The sequence below is a fragment of the Solanum tuberosum genome, unplaced genomic scaffold (assembly GCF_000226075.1).
Source record: "Solanum tuberosum cultivar DM 1-3 516 R44 unplaced genomic scaffold, SolTub_3.0 scf00105, whole genome shotgun sequence".
NCBI lineage: Eukaryota > Viridiplantae > Streptophyta > Magnoliopsida > Solanales > Solanaceae > Solanum > Solanum tuberosum.
Window position 1 is genome coordinate 1,107,033 of NW_006239031.1, and position 15,831 is coordinate 1,122,863.

The window sequence follows — 15,831 nt, forward strand, 5'->3', positions numbered from 1 at the left end:
GGAGGGGGGGGGGGGATGAATACCTTCTCCAGCGCCAGGGGGAAAATGACATCAAGAAACAGAATTTTATATGCCCAAATGATTCTTTGCTTCTCCTTTTGTTTGTGCAACCATGTAGGCCATTTGTAGGTAATTAATTCATATTCAAAACCATATTCTCGAGCCATATGCGGGATTACATCCTAAAAGAACAAAGTACCTCATTAGTTCAACGTGTAAAATTTAAAGATTGAAACAAGCTGCTAAAAAGAATTAAGGTGAAGAATGCAAGTTAAGTTAGCAAACCTTGAACTGAGGAGACAGATAGTTTTTTATGAACCAGAACTTCACTGGCCGTCGAGTATTCTTCAGAACACTTAGTATCATAATTTTTAGGAAGCGTTCATATCTGCAATGTACATCTTAAAGCTGTTAGACGCTGAAACTACAATAGAAGCAGAAAATTAGGGAGATCATATTAAAGTCTGACCTAAACTTCTTGGATAAGTAAAATATAAGTCTGACCAAAACTATACAACTGTCCATAAATTATCAGGAAAGTAGGTATGCCATATAACATTAGAAGTGAAAAATATATGAGAATAAACTAACATGGCAAAAAGACTTAGTTTCTTTCTTGGGTTCTTTTTCTTGTTAGAAATGACAAAAGTAAAGCATTCGAAGAGACCACCTAAGGAGCATCAAAATGCAGGGTAAAAGAAAAAGATGAATCCAAATCAGAAAACTCACAAGTGTCCAGAAGCAACAGAGAATATGTTAATCGTCTTCCCATGACGACCACCGGTTACCTGCTCCTTCGACAAGGAAAAGAAATCGTTTAACCAACACCATCACTTTCTCTACATAACTTCATGTGTATGATTACTATATTTGATGAGTGGAACTTGAGGAATTACCACTGGAGTGTTTTTACTCTTCTTTGATTGGTCACTGCCACCAATAAATCCAGAAGCCCATTTAAGTATATTAGAATTCCAACTGTTCTGGTTACCCTGCGAACAAGAAAATTAGAATTCCTACAGCTTATTAATTATTTCAGAATTACTGATCCATAATAAGTTCTTTTCTGTAAAGGGAAATGTTTTACAAAATAATAAAGGGGAATCATCACCTTTTTCTTCTCTTGTGAATGGCTATCATCATCAGCCGAAACCAACAGTTTCTCATGTTCCTTGCCTTTTTTCTTAACCACTTCCATGTGAACAAGTTTACCACGCAAATCATCTATAATAATCCGTTTTGACAAAGTTGTCTCCTGACCACCATCACCATCGTCTTTCAAAGCATAAAGCTCTGAGCTTCGACCAGGAGCAAGCTGCAGGTACCAAACTCCAGGAAACGCTTTCATTTGCCAATAACCCAAATTGGCCATGACAAGTGTGTCAACCAAGTGAGGTGTACTTTTAGTGCCTAGGATTAGCTGAAGGCCTCTAGGAGGCTCATGATCCTTCTCAGAGCAATGACCTGATCAAATAGTTTAGAAACTAGAACAATTAACTCATTTGCAGAGGAACTATGGCATTGTTCTTCTTTAGCCAATATCTGGGGTTACAATTAGGGAATTAGCTCATCTGCAGTCCATCCCATTATTCTTCTTTCGCCAATATCTCAGGTTACAAAAGTGATTACATCAAATAGAGGAGAACGAAGTACCTGTTAGGACTAGTGCTTCAAGTTCATACACTGCTTGTAGTGTCCTAGTCTCTCCTAGGTTTTCAAGCAACATATTATCTAGGTCATGGCTGCAAGTTTAGGCAGATATCATCACTAAGTAGCCTGTGAAATATGCCATTAGTATAAGTTCCATAATCTTTTGAAATACTTACACAGCAACTACAGGCTCAACAAGCCATGGCTCAGGAACATCTAGATTCATAGTCAGCGTCTTAGAAGGTGGCATATTAGCAAAAAACGCTTTGGGACCATAAATGGTGTAATCTGTACTACTAAAGTCATCCTGTAAAATTAGCATAAATGAGACGGGGAGAACAATATGTCTGAAGGACTAATTCATCAAAAAAATTATGACTGAAGGACTTGCAAAGACAAGTTGTTCTGACATACCAGTGTTGGTATAACATATCTGTAGTAGTTCTTCAATGGAAGATCAACCAGTGAGCTCTGCAAGAAAAATGATAATGAAAACTTCCTAAGCCTGAGGTTTATCGACAAAGCCATTACGTTGAGATCTTTACGATACAACAGAGGCAACATATCTCAAGACATGCAAACATCGTAGATGTTTCATTTGATTAATATAGAGGCAACATACCTTAGGACATGGAAGTATTTTGGAGACAAAATGCAAATTATTCAAGATAAAACCAAACTTTTGATTGCTCATTTACCCCCGCTAAATGAGCAACTCTCAGCATTCATTTCTGACTGTCAAGAGCAAGATAGCCAGAGTACTAACATTTCATATTTGGAGGATCCTAATTACAAAAAGGAACATATATTTTTTTTTTGAAAGACCATCTTCTAATTCAGCCAACAACGACAACAACATACCCAGTGCAATCCCACAAGTGAGGTCGGGGGAGGGTAGGACGTACATAGACCTTGCCCTGAACTTTCAATTCAGCCATCTCTCACAATTCGAACTTTAACTGCTTATGAGTTTCAGTAGCTTCAAAACTGGGTTTCTTCTTCTCAAACACTAGCAAGGAGCAACTATCCGACTTCCTTCCCTTTCTAACCTCTGCATGGACATTCACCAAATACGTGGATGATATATGGAACAGTTTAGACTCTCTGTCTTTCGCTCCCTTCATTGATGAATAAATGAGAGATTTACATCAGCTAGCACGCACCTCAACTAATAATGAAAAGTAAATTCTTGCTGAAATGTTCCCTTTAACCATCATTATGTTGTCGAGCTTAAAGCGTATCATTTGTTCTAATCTAGTGCCCTACATGTGATTATAAAACATTGCACTGATGTTGGCTAATTTTCCTTCTTCTCTGATGCCATGCATCTTTCAAGTGACCAAGCCCAAGGACTAACCTGTGTTCAGACCCTAAAATCCCATTAGTCCTACTATGAAATATCGATTCTATCAATCATCCCATTTCAGAATCAAGTCCCCCCCCCCCTCCCCCGAATAAGTAAGGTCCCGTGATTGCCCAAACCAGCTCCTAGCCCAGGACTCCCCTTAAGTGATAAACTGTAGAACACAGTACAGAGGCAGTTCCACTGCCAGTAGAAATCATGGGAAAGTGCAGAGTTCTAAATAAAGTAGTGACCATTTTCAATGGTTGTCATATACTACTCAAGGAAATCAACTCACCATGGGGTTGAGTACAAGCCTCATGCTTGGCCGAATGGACTTTGACACAAGCCGAAGAAGAGAAGACAACTTTTGACCAGATGAGCTCAAGGGGTCAATGACAGCATCAATATGAATGCTGGAATTTTCATTTTCCAAAACAACAGCACTGCAAGAAAACACATTAAGAACATTGATTTAATAAAATGGAAATCTCAAAACCAAAAAGAATTCATATAAACCAAAATTGTGCAACTTCTAATAGAGTGTTCTTCGTGTTTTCAGGGAAAAGGAGTCAACATGAAGTCCATGACTTATTTACATGAGAAAATTTTTGTTTGACACACAGATGCATGTTCACACCATGACTGAACTTCGACCACATTTCACAATTTTATGTACTCTCTAAGTTCAGATATTTTAAAATCCTTAAGAAAGCTCAACCTTAGGCAAGAGTAAACAACGAGAACCCAGCTGCGTCCTTCTCAGACCCCAAAGACGAGAGAAAAGTAAAGAAACTAGAATCTGGTCTTGATACCACAAGTTAGAACAAGGAAGAAAGATAATATCGCCGCACGACAGTGAGGTGCTGCATCTTGGGTTAGTGAGAAGATAGAACTATTTATAACATGCCTACTTGAACAGAGAGAGGTATTTTCCCAAAGCAGCAACATATTTAAAGGTAGGAAAGATGACTGGTGACATAAAAGAATAATCTTACTACCCAGCAGCATCTCTTTCTTAAATATAGCACTCACGTGTGTATGAAGAATATATCCTAGTTTTACAAAATTAAGCTGAGGAGTATCTTTCTGCCCAGTGTTTCCATTTCTTCCAGTCCCTACTTAAAAACTTTAACCAACCTTCTTGCTTCCTATGATTTTAAATTGCAAGAAACATGCAGGGTGGACCACCACAATGAAAAGATGCTACCAAAGTCATATGTTATTGTAATTCAATGCTTTAAAGGGGAAGTTGGGACTCATCGCAGCACTTGCAATGGTGAGGAGACTCTAAAAGCAAATATCTCAAATGCCTTTGGTAGTTCCTCCCATGTGCTTTAGAACATTTCATTTCTTATACTACTTCTTAAGCATTTGAAAATAACTTGAATAAAATGTTTGTTTGCATAAAACATTACACATTTTTGTTCAACAATTTATATTTTAGCAACTAGTGTATTTTATATCCATATGTTATAGATAGATTATTTTTAACTTTAAAAATTATTATCTTTAATTTTTCCATAAAAGAGTAATGTGAAAAGAGAACAAGCGGCAAAGGAAATGCTTATTGAATATAGAATTAACTACAGACAAGAAGTCTCTTTATATAAGAAATTGGAGTAACCTGTAACAAGAAAAACTTCACTAAGATGAGATTCCTGATTATTTTGATAAGAAAAAATGGCCAAAAATATCCCAGAACTATTTGAAATAAGTCAACTTTACCCTATGTTGAAAGTAAAATCCACATCAATAAAAATTGTATTCACAAAATGGTGAATTTGACATGTGTTACCTGTATTTCGCAGACAGAAGTTCAAAGCGAGCACCTTCGGAATTTCGATCCCTCATAGCAATCGAAGATGAGACAGACATGATAATGTCACTGATGAATTTACTACATTATCACAAAAAAATTAGCACAATGAAGAAAATAGTAAGGAGAACTTAACGTTGAAGAAATAAAAAAACGCACCAATTAGCTTCTTAAGTAAAGATGACCCTTGGAAATTGTTGGTTTGGAATGGATAAAGACATCAAGTAAAGAAACTCTACTCTAGCTTATTACTAAACAATATATCAAAACATAAGGAAAAATATAAACCTAGCTAGATGGATCTAAAGAAACAGAAAAGAAATTAGGGAAGAAATGAACTACAGTAACCTTTCTAAAAAGTTGAAAGTAATTATCATGCATGGCTTCAGGTCAAATGTTATATTTACATTCCAATACTTGTTTAATATGGAACTGGAAAAAAATATATAAGCTAGTGATTTAAGTTCATAATTTATCCTAAAACTTGTGTGCTAAGCTAATCCAGATTGTTAGAATAGGAATAGGTTTATACAATTCTATTAGAATAAGAATAGGAATAGAAATAGAAATACTAAATAGCATCCTACTTGGTAAAGGATTGTATTCTAGGGTCTATAAATAGGGTCTCAATGTAATAATGTAGACACAACAACAATTCAATAATATTCTTTTCCTATATTTCTCACATTGTATCAGAGCCTGTACGATCTTGGTAAACAATCAAAGAGCTTCCACTGCCGGCGGGCGGCTATTATCCATATATGCCGCCCGTCCGGCCAATGACTATGTTAGCAAAAGTTGGGTCACCGTGTATCTTTCCTGGTGACTATTTTCTCATATCTAATTTGTGTAGCACCGTGCCATCACTCCGGTGACTACTTTCTTATATCTAATTTGTGTACCACCGTGCCATCATTCCGGTGACTACTTTTTCTATATTTAATTTGTGTAGCACCGTGCCATCATTCCGGTGACTACTATTTCATATTAATTTGTGTAGCACCGTGCCATCATTCCGGTGACTACTATTTCATATTTAATTTGTGTAGCACCGTGCGATCTTTTCGCTGACTACTTTTTCATATCTAGTTTGCGTAGCATCGTGCCATTTTTTTGGTGACTACTTTTCATATTTAATTTGTGTAGCACCTTGCCATCCTTTCGATGACTACCTTTTTTTGCATATCTTATTTGCGTAGCACCGTGCATCTCTCCGGACTACTTTTCATATTTAATTTGTGTAGTACCGTGGATTTTACCGAGCTACTTTCTCATTTTTGAGTTGCATAGCATCACGTCTCTTTAGTGACTCCTCAGATTTGATTTGCATAGTTCCATTCGTCTTTCCGATGACTCCTCAAATCTGATTTGCGTAGGGTTGTGCCATCATTCCAACCATACCTGTATAATTTTTCTTTTTCAGTAGGGTCGTGCCATCATTCCGATCCTATCCATATTATTTCTCTTTTTCAGTGGGGTCATTCCATCTTCGAACTATCCTAAATAATTTCTATTTTCTAGTTGGATCGTGACATCATTCCGACCATACCCATATAATTTTATTTCTTAGATTGTGACCACTTTCAGCCATCAAATCTAATACTCTGGCGTATGAGCATGTTCCGACCAATTTTTTGGTGACTTTGTTGTTTAATATCGACTCATCTATTGATTCCAACGTGATCCATACACTTTATACTAGATTTTGAGCACTTTGTTGCACAGGGGGAGTTTAGTAGCCTTGTATGTCGATTATGTGAGTCCCTCTATGGTCTGAAACAATCTTTGCAAGTTTGGTTTGGGTAATTCAACACAGTAATTTTATCACTCTGTGTTTTATAAGCATTATGCATCAAATTTAGTATTTCATGAGAAGACCAAGCACATTGAGATTGATTGTCAATTTTGTGAAGTCGAGTGATCAACTTGCAGATATCTCACCAAGCTTCTCATCGGAACTCGTGTTAATTACATTTGTAACAAGCTAGGTTACATGAATTGTATGCACTAGCTTGAGGGGGAGTGTTAGAATAAGAATAGGTTTATACAATCCTATTAGAATAGGAATAGATTTATACAATCCTATTAGAATAGGAATAGATTTATACAATCCTATTAGAATAGGAATAGATTTATACAATCCTATTAGAATAGGAATAGATTTATACAATCCTATTAGAATAGGAATAGATTTATACAATCCTATTAGAATAGGAATAGATTTATACAATCCTATTAGAATAGGAATAGATTTATACAATCCTATTAGAATAGGAATAGATTTATACAATCCTATTAGAATAGGAATAGATTTATACAATCCTATTAGAATAGGAATAGATTTATACAATCCTATTAGAATAGGAATAGATTTATACAATCCTATTAGAATAGGAATAGATTTATACAATCCTATTAGAATAGGAATAGATTTATACAATCCTATTAGAATAGGAATAGATTTATACAATCCTATTAGAATAGGAATAGATTTATACAATCCTATTAGAATAGGAATAGATTTATACAATCCTATTAGAATAGGAATAGATTTATACAATCCTATTAGAATAGGAATAGATTTATACAATCCTATTAGAATAGGAATAGGTTTATACAATTCTATTAGAATAGGAATAGGAATAGAAATAGAAATAGGAATACTAAATAGTATCCTACTTGGTAAAGAATTGTATTCTAGGGTCTATAAATAGGGTCTCAATGTAATAATGTAGACACAACAACAATTCAATAATATTCTTTTCCTATATTTCTCACAGTTAGAATACTAACTAGGTCCATAAACCAAAGATCTATATTTATTTTATGCTGGAAGTTGGTCAAAACTTAAATAAAATTAATTATATTTTTTATGACAAGGGAACCCGCAACCGCTACCTTTAGGTGCGGACAACGTAAACCCTGCTCCTTCGCAATAGCTTGCAAACCACACATGAGAGGTGAACTACACTAGGCAAGTCTGATGTAGCGAGCTCAGACTAGAAGGTCAACCCCTGCTGTCGTAGGCAAGGGAATTTGAATTTGAGACCTCCATTATGGAAGTCCCACGTCAAACCTCTATAGAAATTACAATATCCCACCTTGTATAAAATTGACTAAAGAACGCCCAGTTTCTAGAAAGCAGCCATAGGAATGTGTCATCTAACAGTGGCATAAAGCTTTAAAAGACACCATTTATGTGTTCAACTGTCATCGATTGTGAGGCCATCATCTGAATTCTATGGAACCCAGCTTTAAGAAGATGTTTGCAAAACTTTAAGACACTACTCATATCTGGTAGCTCCATTATGATTCCATATAGTATAGATATGCAAACATTAGAAGCATATTAAGGATGGAAACAGGGGTATCAAACTTGAAGAAACAACTTCCAAATTTTCCTTATAAGCAGTTGTTCACAATTGGCAGAAAGCATAAAGGGAACACATAGAAGAACACAAATGCACAAACCTTGTTAGCGTATCAGGGTCAATGTTCTCCCATTCTACTTCTTCAATTATTTCCACTATATGCTTTATTCTTTGCTTAAATTCCAGAGACTCCAAAAGTTGCAAATCATGGCTCAAGAATGTTGTGCTGTCAGCCAGGCTAATCACCTATCAAAGTGGTCAAAGACCATTGAGTTGACACAGAACAATATAACGTTCATCAAAAATTGATAAAAAGAATGTCTACTCAAAGCACACCAACACTCCAAAGATCATGACGATGGAATCTGAAAAATCAAAATAGTCTTGGAGGACAAAAATTCCATAAGACTCCGCATTTCAAACTAATGCAATGGACACAAATCAAACTTACTCTCCCATTTGTAATAACTGCATTGGCACCATACTCCAAGCCAACTTCTCCAAACAAAAACTTCCCCACCTGTAAATGTATTAAAAATGAAGGATAAGGAGAGGCTATTCAGCAAGCATGAATCTAATCACTACCTTAGCCGCAGAGCAAAAAAGAAAATTATTACTCCCTCAGTCCCAATTTATATGACTCACTTCCTTTGTAGGTAGTCCCAAAAAGAATGACACATTTATATATTTAGTAACAATATAATTTTAAAATATGTATTTTACCCTTAATGAAATGATTTATAGTTATACAAACATCTCTGACTTATTTTGGAACACAAACTTCAAAAGTATTTCTTTCTTTCTTAAACTTCGAATCAAGTCAAACTACAACAGAGGGAGTACTTCATATTGGTATGATTGGTGTCTCTCTGAATGCTTTGACCATACAGTTCACAAATTGAAAAGGTAGTGTTGTTCTCTCATCTGAGAAACTGGGGTCTAATGATAAATGTTTGCTTAACAGGTAAAATACTTTAGCACTCCGGTTGATAGAAGGAGTTACTTATTGAGATAGCTAACCCATAGAGTAGGTCGAGAGCATTCTACTGTGTTGTCCACACAATTATTAGGAAATGTTCCAAAGAATTTCAAGTGAGCATAGCTAAGATTAAAAAAAAAAAAAGCAGATCCAAATGGCATCCTAAGCATTTTGCAACTTCTAACCCATGGAATTAGTTCCCATATATTGGTCAGTTTCCCATGTACTGGATGCTAGACAAAATATAAAATTCAAGGCCATGGATGAGTTGATCTTGATTTAACACAGCCTTGGTGAGTTGATGAACAGACTAACTAAAGCCAGGAATAGTCGGGTACCTTCTTCAAGTGCATTTTCAACTTCTCATCAGAAAGTTCAGAGAGAGCAGACTTGAGTCCTTTTGAGGACAATCCATTTGAATTAGCCAGTTCAAAGACCTTATCCATAAATGCCTCACTGTTTTCAGTGCCCGCAGAAGATGCATGCATATATTCATGTTGGTAAAGCAAACAAATTTGGTCCAGGAACTGCAGAGTGCCTTTCTTGTGACTGCATGTCATCATTCAAAGCAAGATGAAGAAAGAAAAAAGTACAGTTTAATGAAGCCATTAGGAAAAAAAAGTGCCCAAAGAAAAGATCCAAAAGAGTAAGTACAGACCTATATGATGAAGCTGTGATTTGGAAAACTGTCATGAAAAGAATGCTTGGTGAATGAGGATCCTGAATGGAGTTAAACAGCACTCCCAAGCGTCCAGTTGTGGTTCCCGCCATCTGCAGAAAATCCAAATACTTAATTCCGATAACCAAGAATATTAAGAAATAACAAATGATGAAGAATGCTGTGTGTGTGTAAATACACACCACACACAAACACACAAACACACACACACACACACACACATATATATATATATATAGAGAGAGAGAGATGGAGAACTACCAGATAATGTATTCCTTCACGAAGCAATCTCATCCCTTTCTCTGATGCCATATTGACAGCAAGAAGATGAGTCACGGGCTTCAAATCATCTATTGCTGGAAAAGAAATTAAGACAACACAAATGAAAGAGATACTCAAACATGTTTCACATTAAACAATAGTGTTAGGCCGAGTATAGCTTACTTTCTGTAGAATGTAAGTAGCTGATTTCATTAAAAAATGAGTTGTCTGCTAGAATTAAAGCAGAGAGAGATACAAATCTCGGTTTGACTTTCCCTTCAGCTATAATCTATGTCAACGAAGAGACAACAATGTTCCCAGTTATTTCAGGCACTAAGCACAAAAGACAATGCAACATATTTTGGGAAAACAAAGAATTGTACCTGTGGGTTATAGCGCTGCACACCATTCTCTGATAGAAACTTATCCAGGATGTCTGTATGAGAGTTTATGTGCCCAAAATAAACGTGTTCTTGTATTTTAGGAAGCTCATCATTCATTGCATTCATAAGAGCATCCTGCCAGTAGAAGTTCCAGGTATATAAAATCATGTTACAGGACAGTCTCATCCACCTAGAAATAAACTTCAATAAACAGATAACCAACTGATATGGAGATTGAATATTTCGGCTTGATATAGCTTATACAGCTTTTAGATCAATTAGTAACAGATAAAATTAGAAACAAATTTACATGAGTCACCAATTAGTATCTCATATATATCAGGTCTCCACGGAAAAACTCTATTTCCCTAAACCTTTCTCAAAAGCAAACTCCATATTATTGGAAATGCTGAGAATATAATTATAAACCTTTCTCAAAAGCAAACTCCATATTATTGGAAATGTTGAGAATATAATTATAAACCTTTCTCAAAAGCAAACTCCATATTATTGGAAATGCTGAGAATATAATTATAAACCTTTCTCAAAGGCAAACTCCATATTATTGGAAATGTTGAGAATATAATTAACTAATGAAAAGTGTGCTCTCTCTAACAGCTTAAGCTTTTAGATGAGATGGTCACACACTTCAACATGGTATTAGAGCAGGCCGAGGTCCTGGGATCGAATCTCACCGCCACCCAAATTAAAAAGAATTTTCATGTGCTTGGCCCATGAAAAAAATCAATCCCCCACGAGAGAGGGGGTGTTGAGAATATAATTAACTAATAAAAAGTGTGCTCTCTCTTACAGCTTAAGCTTTTAGATGAGATGGTCACACACTTTAACAGGAAACATATCTATCTTTGAGCAACTAAAGCACATGGAGAAAAGGCTAGTTCATGAGACCATGACATCCAAACAACAAATCTAATTTCCTAAATAAATTACCCAACATAATCATTATCCTTTTACTAAATGCCATACTTGTCTAGGAGATTTTTCTTTTACCTTTCTCAGTGAATCAAACTTCAGAAAATGGTAAAAGTGGCAATTATTGAGACCATTTATGTAACTGGAAAATTAGTTGCACAACTATAAGTAGAGAGTTAAAAATGTCAGACACAAAGCCAAGTTTTCAATAATTTGAATCTGTGATCATAAATAGGGTTATACCTCAGTGGGCTCATGGACAAGCCCATTGAACAAGAGGCAACATTGTCTCTTAGCCAAACCTAGCTTAAACACAAACAGAGAGCTTTCCTCAGAGAGTTCTTTGAAAGTATGCTCCTTCTCCAGTTTCAGCAAGGTTTCTTGAGGAGGAGTTTTAGCCTGAGGTCTACAAAAAGACACAAGCAGTAAATGTTTTGGAACACAAATTAAGAAAGGAACAATCTATCAATTAAAAAAATTAGCAACGAGAAGCCATTGTAATGCATGTAGCTCTCAACAAAACAAGCAGAAAAATGAACTGGACACTTGGAAAATGGTAGACTTACAGCAGTGTTTCCACAAATGCACCTTCAACATGGTGTACTTCAGGAGGATCTTCAGCAGCTGACTCTATTCGCAATTTGTTTACCTACATTTCTAGGTGAAACTGTTACTTAACTGTGTATATTTATATTACACCAAAAACACTACTGGAGCAACAGGAAAAACTCAAAGTAGAAGTAGTAAAAAGTTTTCTAAATTTGAAAACCATACACCTCCTGACATGAATCACCACCATTTTTCCAGAAGAACAGAGCATCAAAAGGAAAAACTAAAGGAGCTAGCCCATAACTCCCCTTCATCAGACATGCTCCAGACATAAATGTTCTAAAATTTACACTAGCAAAGGCATTTTCCTATGAGGAGCAATGCTCTATAGATGTTGTGGGGGAAGCTCCATATTATATATGAGAAGTATGTAAAAAGTAGAGAAGCCACCCGAAAATATGGATGTCTACAACAAAGAAAACCCAATCATCTACACTAGCAAAGGCATTGAGGTGAGGAAAGAAGAAGAATATGACTGAGTAGAATAAAAATACCTATGAGGCATGGCAAGTAGTGGAACTAGCTATACAACATTGCAGGTCATGAAAAAAGTTGCACACTAAAATCAGGTTTCCTTTGTTCTTGGACAAGTAAATACAAGTTTTTGTTCACAAAACCCAAAAGATTACTTCTGGAAACACAAAGAGACCGGTAACATGCAGAATTGCATATTAAAAGATAGTAATAGGCAATTACAGCTAAGACAAAATGGCTCCCCTCAAAGGCAAACAAGTGTTTTGCTTTTGGGGTTTTTTATCAGACACTCCTTCATGCATCAACTTGTTAACCTTCAGGAGAAGCTATTCACATACTAACATGGTAAGTACACATATGGAATCCCCTGCAAGCTAACATATTCATTAATAGGCAGTATACAGAATAGAAAGTATTGAAATCATACATTGCTCAGAAACTGGAAAGCTGTTGCAATTCCGCGGTTTTCCTTGATGTAGATGAAAAGACGAATAATCTGCAAAAAAACAATACAGTTTTTCATCAGTTCATATGCATCAAGAACAAAATTAAAAATTCAAGGGAAATAAAACTGTAAATGAAACAAAAGAAAAACAGTGAAAAGAGTCCCTTTTTTTCAATATGTAACGAAAATTTTATGAGATCTTAGTACACCAGCTACATGTAAAAAGAGTTCTTATGACAAATCATGTTCTAAAAGAAAGTAATAATATCATCAACAGCTCACATTTTGTAGCAAGTTGCCTCTATGACAAAAATCATGCATAAGGGTGCTAAGTTTACCAATATCAGCGTCTTGATGCATGCGTTGTTATTTACCAATCAAAAAAAGAAAAACAACTAGATGCATGCATGTATACTCCAAGCTGTTAGAGACTTGAGTAAGGTCCAATTAAATACTTATATAAGTTGCAAGCTATTTGAGCTTTTAATTACATGATACCAATCAGCATAGCTAGTAGTAGAATATTATTACTCCCTCCATTTCAAAATAAGTGAATTGTTGGAGTATTGTACACCCTTCAAGAAAAGAATATTAAGACATTTTTAATTATTGCCAAATTACTCTTTAGAATGACTAAACATTATTTATAATTACTACTCCAACACTTCAAACCAATTATAGATTCTTGTACTCATCACATAGGAAATCCAAATGAAGGGTAAAAATGAAAAAACATTCTAAAATTATTATTGAACAATTAAGTTAATTTGAAATATAAAAAATGCTTCAACAATTCACTTATTTGAAATGGAGGGAGTAGTTCATATACCAAGTACCATATATACGTATGTTGCAGAAAAAAAATTATGCAACAGCCAGCAATGTATGAAGATGGAAAAATTAGAGCGACCCTATTACTATTACATGGCTAGATACAATACTTAGTAATTAATCAGGAAAACATTTCCATTGAACTTCTGCGCCATATGTAGGGCATAGAAATCTATGCAAATGTACCCTGACTATACACCTGTTGATCTGAAACACCTTTCTTCATAACTAATCCACTCTACTTATGAACATTGAGCCACTTGGCTTATACCAAGAATGAAAAGCAACGAGTTAAAGGTCCAAATAATCTTATTCAACCAATACTTGTTATTATAACGAGATTTGAGTAATTACCAAACTGGAGAGTTCTTCCTGATTTGGACTATCCTTCTCCTTATAAGAAAGGGAAAGTTGACCACCACTTGATTCGATCTCCTCAATTAATTTGGCAGAGTATAATATCACTCCAAATCTAATTGGAATATGATTCTCAAACATTGAAACAATTGCGTCAATTGTCTGCAAATTATAGAGAACTTGTTAAACCATATTCTTTTATCACTATCAATTGAATGACAACAAAACATAACCAACTATAAAACAAATGAGCACAAAAACATTTTTTAAGTTCCCAAAATGATAAGCTTTACCTCAAGCCCACAAATGGAGGAAGGGTCCAAAACATAAACTGCATGGAAGATGTTCTTCCGGATGTAACGCATTTGTCCAGGGTAGACTGGCATCAGGATCTAAAGCAAAAAGATGCAAAAAGTTAGAAAATAAAAGTTATGAAGTGAGGACAAAGAGCCCAATCCGAGGATCAAAAAAACGAGGTACCTCGTTTAAATTGCTCCGCCAACGTTTATACATCTCATCCACCTCCAAGTTATTGAGATAATGAACATGATCTGAGCGAAAATCAACACGGAATGTACTAGACTCAGAAGGGGGCAGTGCTGAAAGGAGCTTCCTCACAGTGCTGACAGGAATCTGAAATTCTCAAGCAACAATTACTGCATGAGCTTTTGCTTAACAAAACAGCCATGAAGAAATAAAACACCAAAGATGTTTGGGATATAAAAAATAATAAAGATAGGACATAAGCATTGATGAAATGCACAACCTATAGGCAAAGGACAAGCGAAACTTTAGGGTATGCAAAATAAAGCACCAAGAAACTTCATCTCACATGTTAAGTCCCGTGTTTGAATGATCTATTTGCTACAACTTGCAATCATATACTTTTATGCACAACTGCTTAGGAAGTTCCAGTAATGTTCTACATTCTGAGCATACTCTCCACGAGAAAAGAAGCTGAGGCAACTTCATATAATGGCCATCCTAGGTCGCTAGCTTTTGTAATTGAAATAATGAGCTAAACTTCACCCATAGTTAAGGTTCAAGCACTATAGACTTCTCTTCTAAATGACGGAATATACTCTATTAAACATATAAAGCATTTTAGTTTCCTTAGCAAGATGTTTCTGCAGCATATTCTGGGAATTCACCCCACCCCCGGTAAATCAGGTAATTACTCACTGGTTGCATCAGAAAAGAATCTCAGATAACCAAAAAAGATGTCAAAACCCAGGGCATCGGTATCAGACATGCCCTTGAGAAGGTTCTAGAGCTTCGCACCTTCATTTTAGAGTATTGATCAGCTAATGATAACTCCCGATGGACCATGTCAACCAGCCTGGAAAACAAATTTCAGAAGTTCTTCAACTCAACCAAGAAGAAAAGGGGTGAGCTCCGCTTCTCACAGTGAAGCACCTTGGTGATCATAAAGAAAAGTTTGACAAGTAAAATCAGATGCAAACTATAAAGTGAATCAGCGACGAAAAACATTTTTTGTCAAGTCAAAAAAGTTATCAATCTTAACCATATAACCAAACACTCAGAGAACCTTTGTTGAAGCACATACAATTACTAACAAAGGATGGTTCAACTGAATCCTCTCCCATCTCCTCAATTCTAAGTGTAGGCGTCTGGACATGAATTAGGTGATATTTGAGGGGGGGGGGGGGGGGTTCGGTTTGGGAGTGGAGTGGTTAT

The 15,831-nt window shown here is 35.7% G+C and overlaps 1 protein-coding gene across 2 annotated transcripts in view; it reads right to left on the reverse strand.

The window, feature by feature from the left end:
- LOC102605082 (UDP-glucose:glycoprotein glucosyltransferase) overlaps nucleotides 1–15,831 on the reverse strand; it is a 27,781-nt gene that overhangs the window by 3,186 nt on the left and 8,764 nt on the right. Inside the window, exons 9-32 of one of the 2 annotated variants that reach the window (XM_006349309.2) lie at nucleotides 15,415–15,472; nucleotides 14,614–14,766; nucleotides 14,427–14,525; nucleotides 14,131–14,295; nucleotides 12,928–12,996; nucleotides 11,984–12,066; nucleotides 11,661–11,823; nucleotides 10,485–10,619; nucleotides 10,285–10,390; nucleotides 10,102–10,196; nucleotides 9,820–9,932; nucleotides 9,500–9,710; nucleotides 8,634–8,702; nucleotides 8,283–8,428; nucleotides 4,791–4,892; nucleotides 3,291–3,438; nucleotides 2,065–2,121; nucleotides 1,827–1,957; nucleotides 1,654–1,742; nucleotides 1,112–1,464; nucleotides 897–992; nucleotides 730–788; nucleotides 286–388; nucleotides 24–182 (exon numbers count right to left, since the gene is read on the reverse strand). In XM_006349309.2, the coding sequence (XP_006349371.1) occupies nucleotides 24–182; nucleotides 286–388; nucleotides 730–788; nucleotides 897–992; nucleotides 1,112–1,464; nucleotides 1,654–1,742; nucleotides 1,827–1,957; nucleotides 2,065–2,121; nucleotides 3,291–3,438; nucleotides 4,791–4,892; nucleotides 8,283–8,428; nucleotides 8,634–8,702; nucleotides 9,500–9,710; nucleotides 9,820–9,932; nucleotides 10,102–10,196; nucleotides 10,285–10,390; nucleotides 10,485–10,619; nucleotides 11,661–11,823; nucleotides 11,984–12,066; nucleotides 12,928–12,996; nucleotides 14,131–14,295; nucleotides 14,427–14,525; nucleotides 14,614–14,766; nucleotides 15,415–15,472 (2,962 nt within the window). Of the gene's footprint in view, nucleotides 1–23; nucleotides 183–285; nucleotides 389–729; nucleotides 795–896; nucleotides 993–1,111; nucleotides 1,465–1,653; nucleotides 1,743–1,826; nucleotides 1,958–2,064; nucleotides 2,122–3,290; nucleotides 3,439–4,790; nucleotides 4,893–8,282; nucleotides 8,429–8,633; nucleotides 8,703–9,499; nucleotides 9,711–9,819; nucleotides 9,933–10,101; nucleotides 10,197–10,284; nucleotides 10,391–10,484; nucleotides 10,620–11,660; nucleotides 11,824–11,983; nucleotides 12,067–12,927; nucleotides 12,997–14,130; nucleotides 14,296–14,426; nucleotides 14,526–14,613; nucleotides 14,767–15,414; nucleotides 15,473–15,831 lie in introns of both variants that reach the window. The other variant, XM_006349308.2, reaches the window with a different exon arrangement.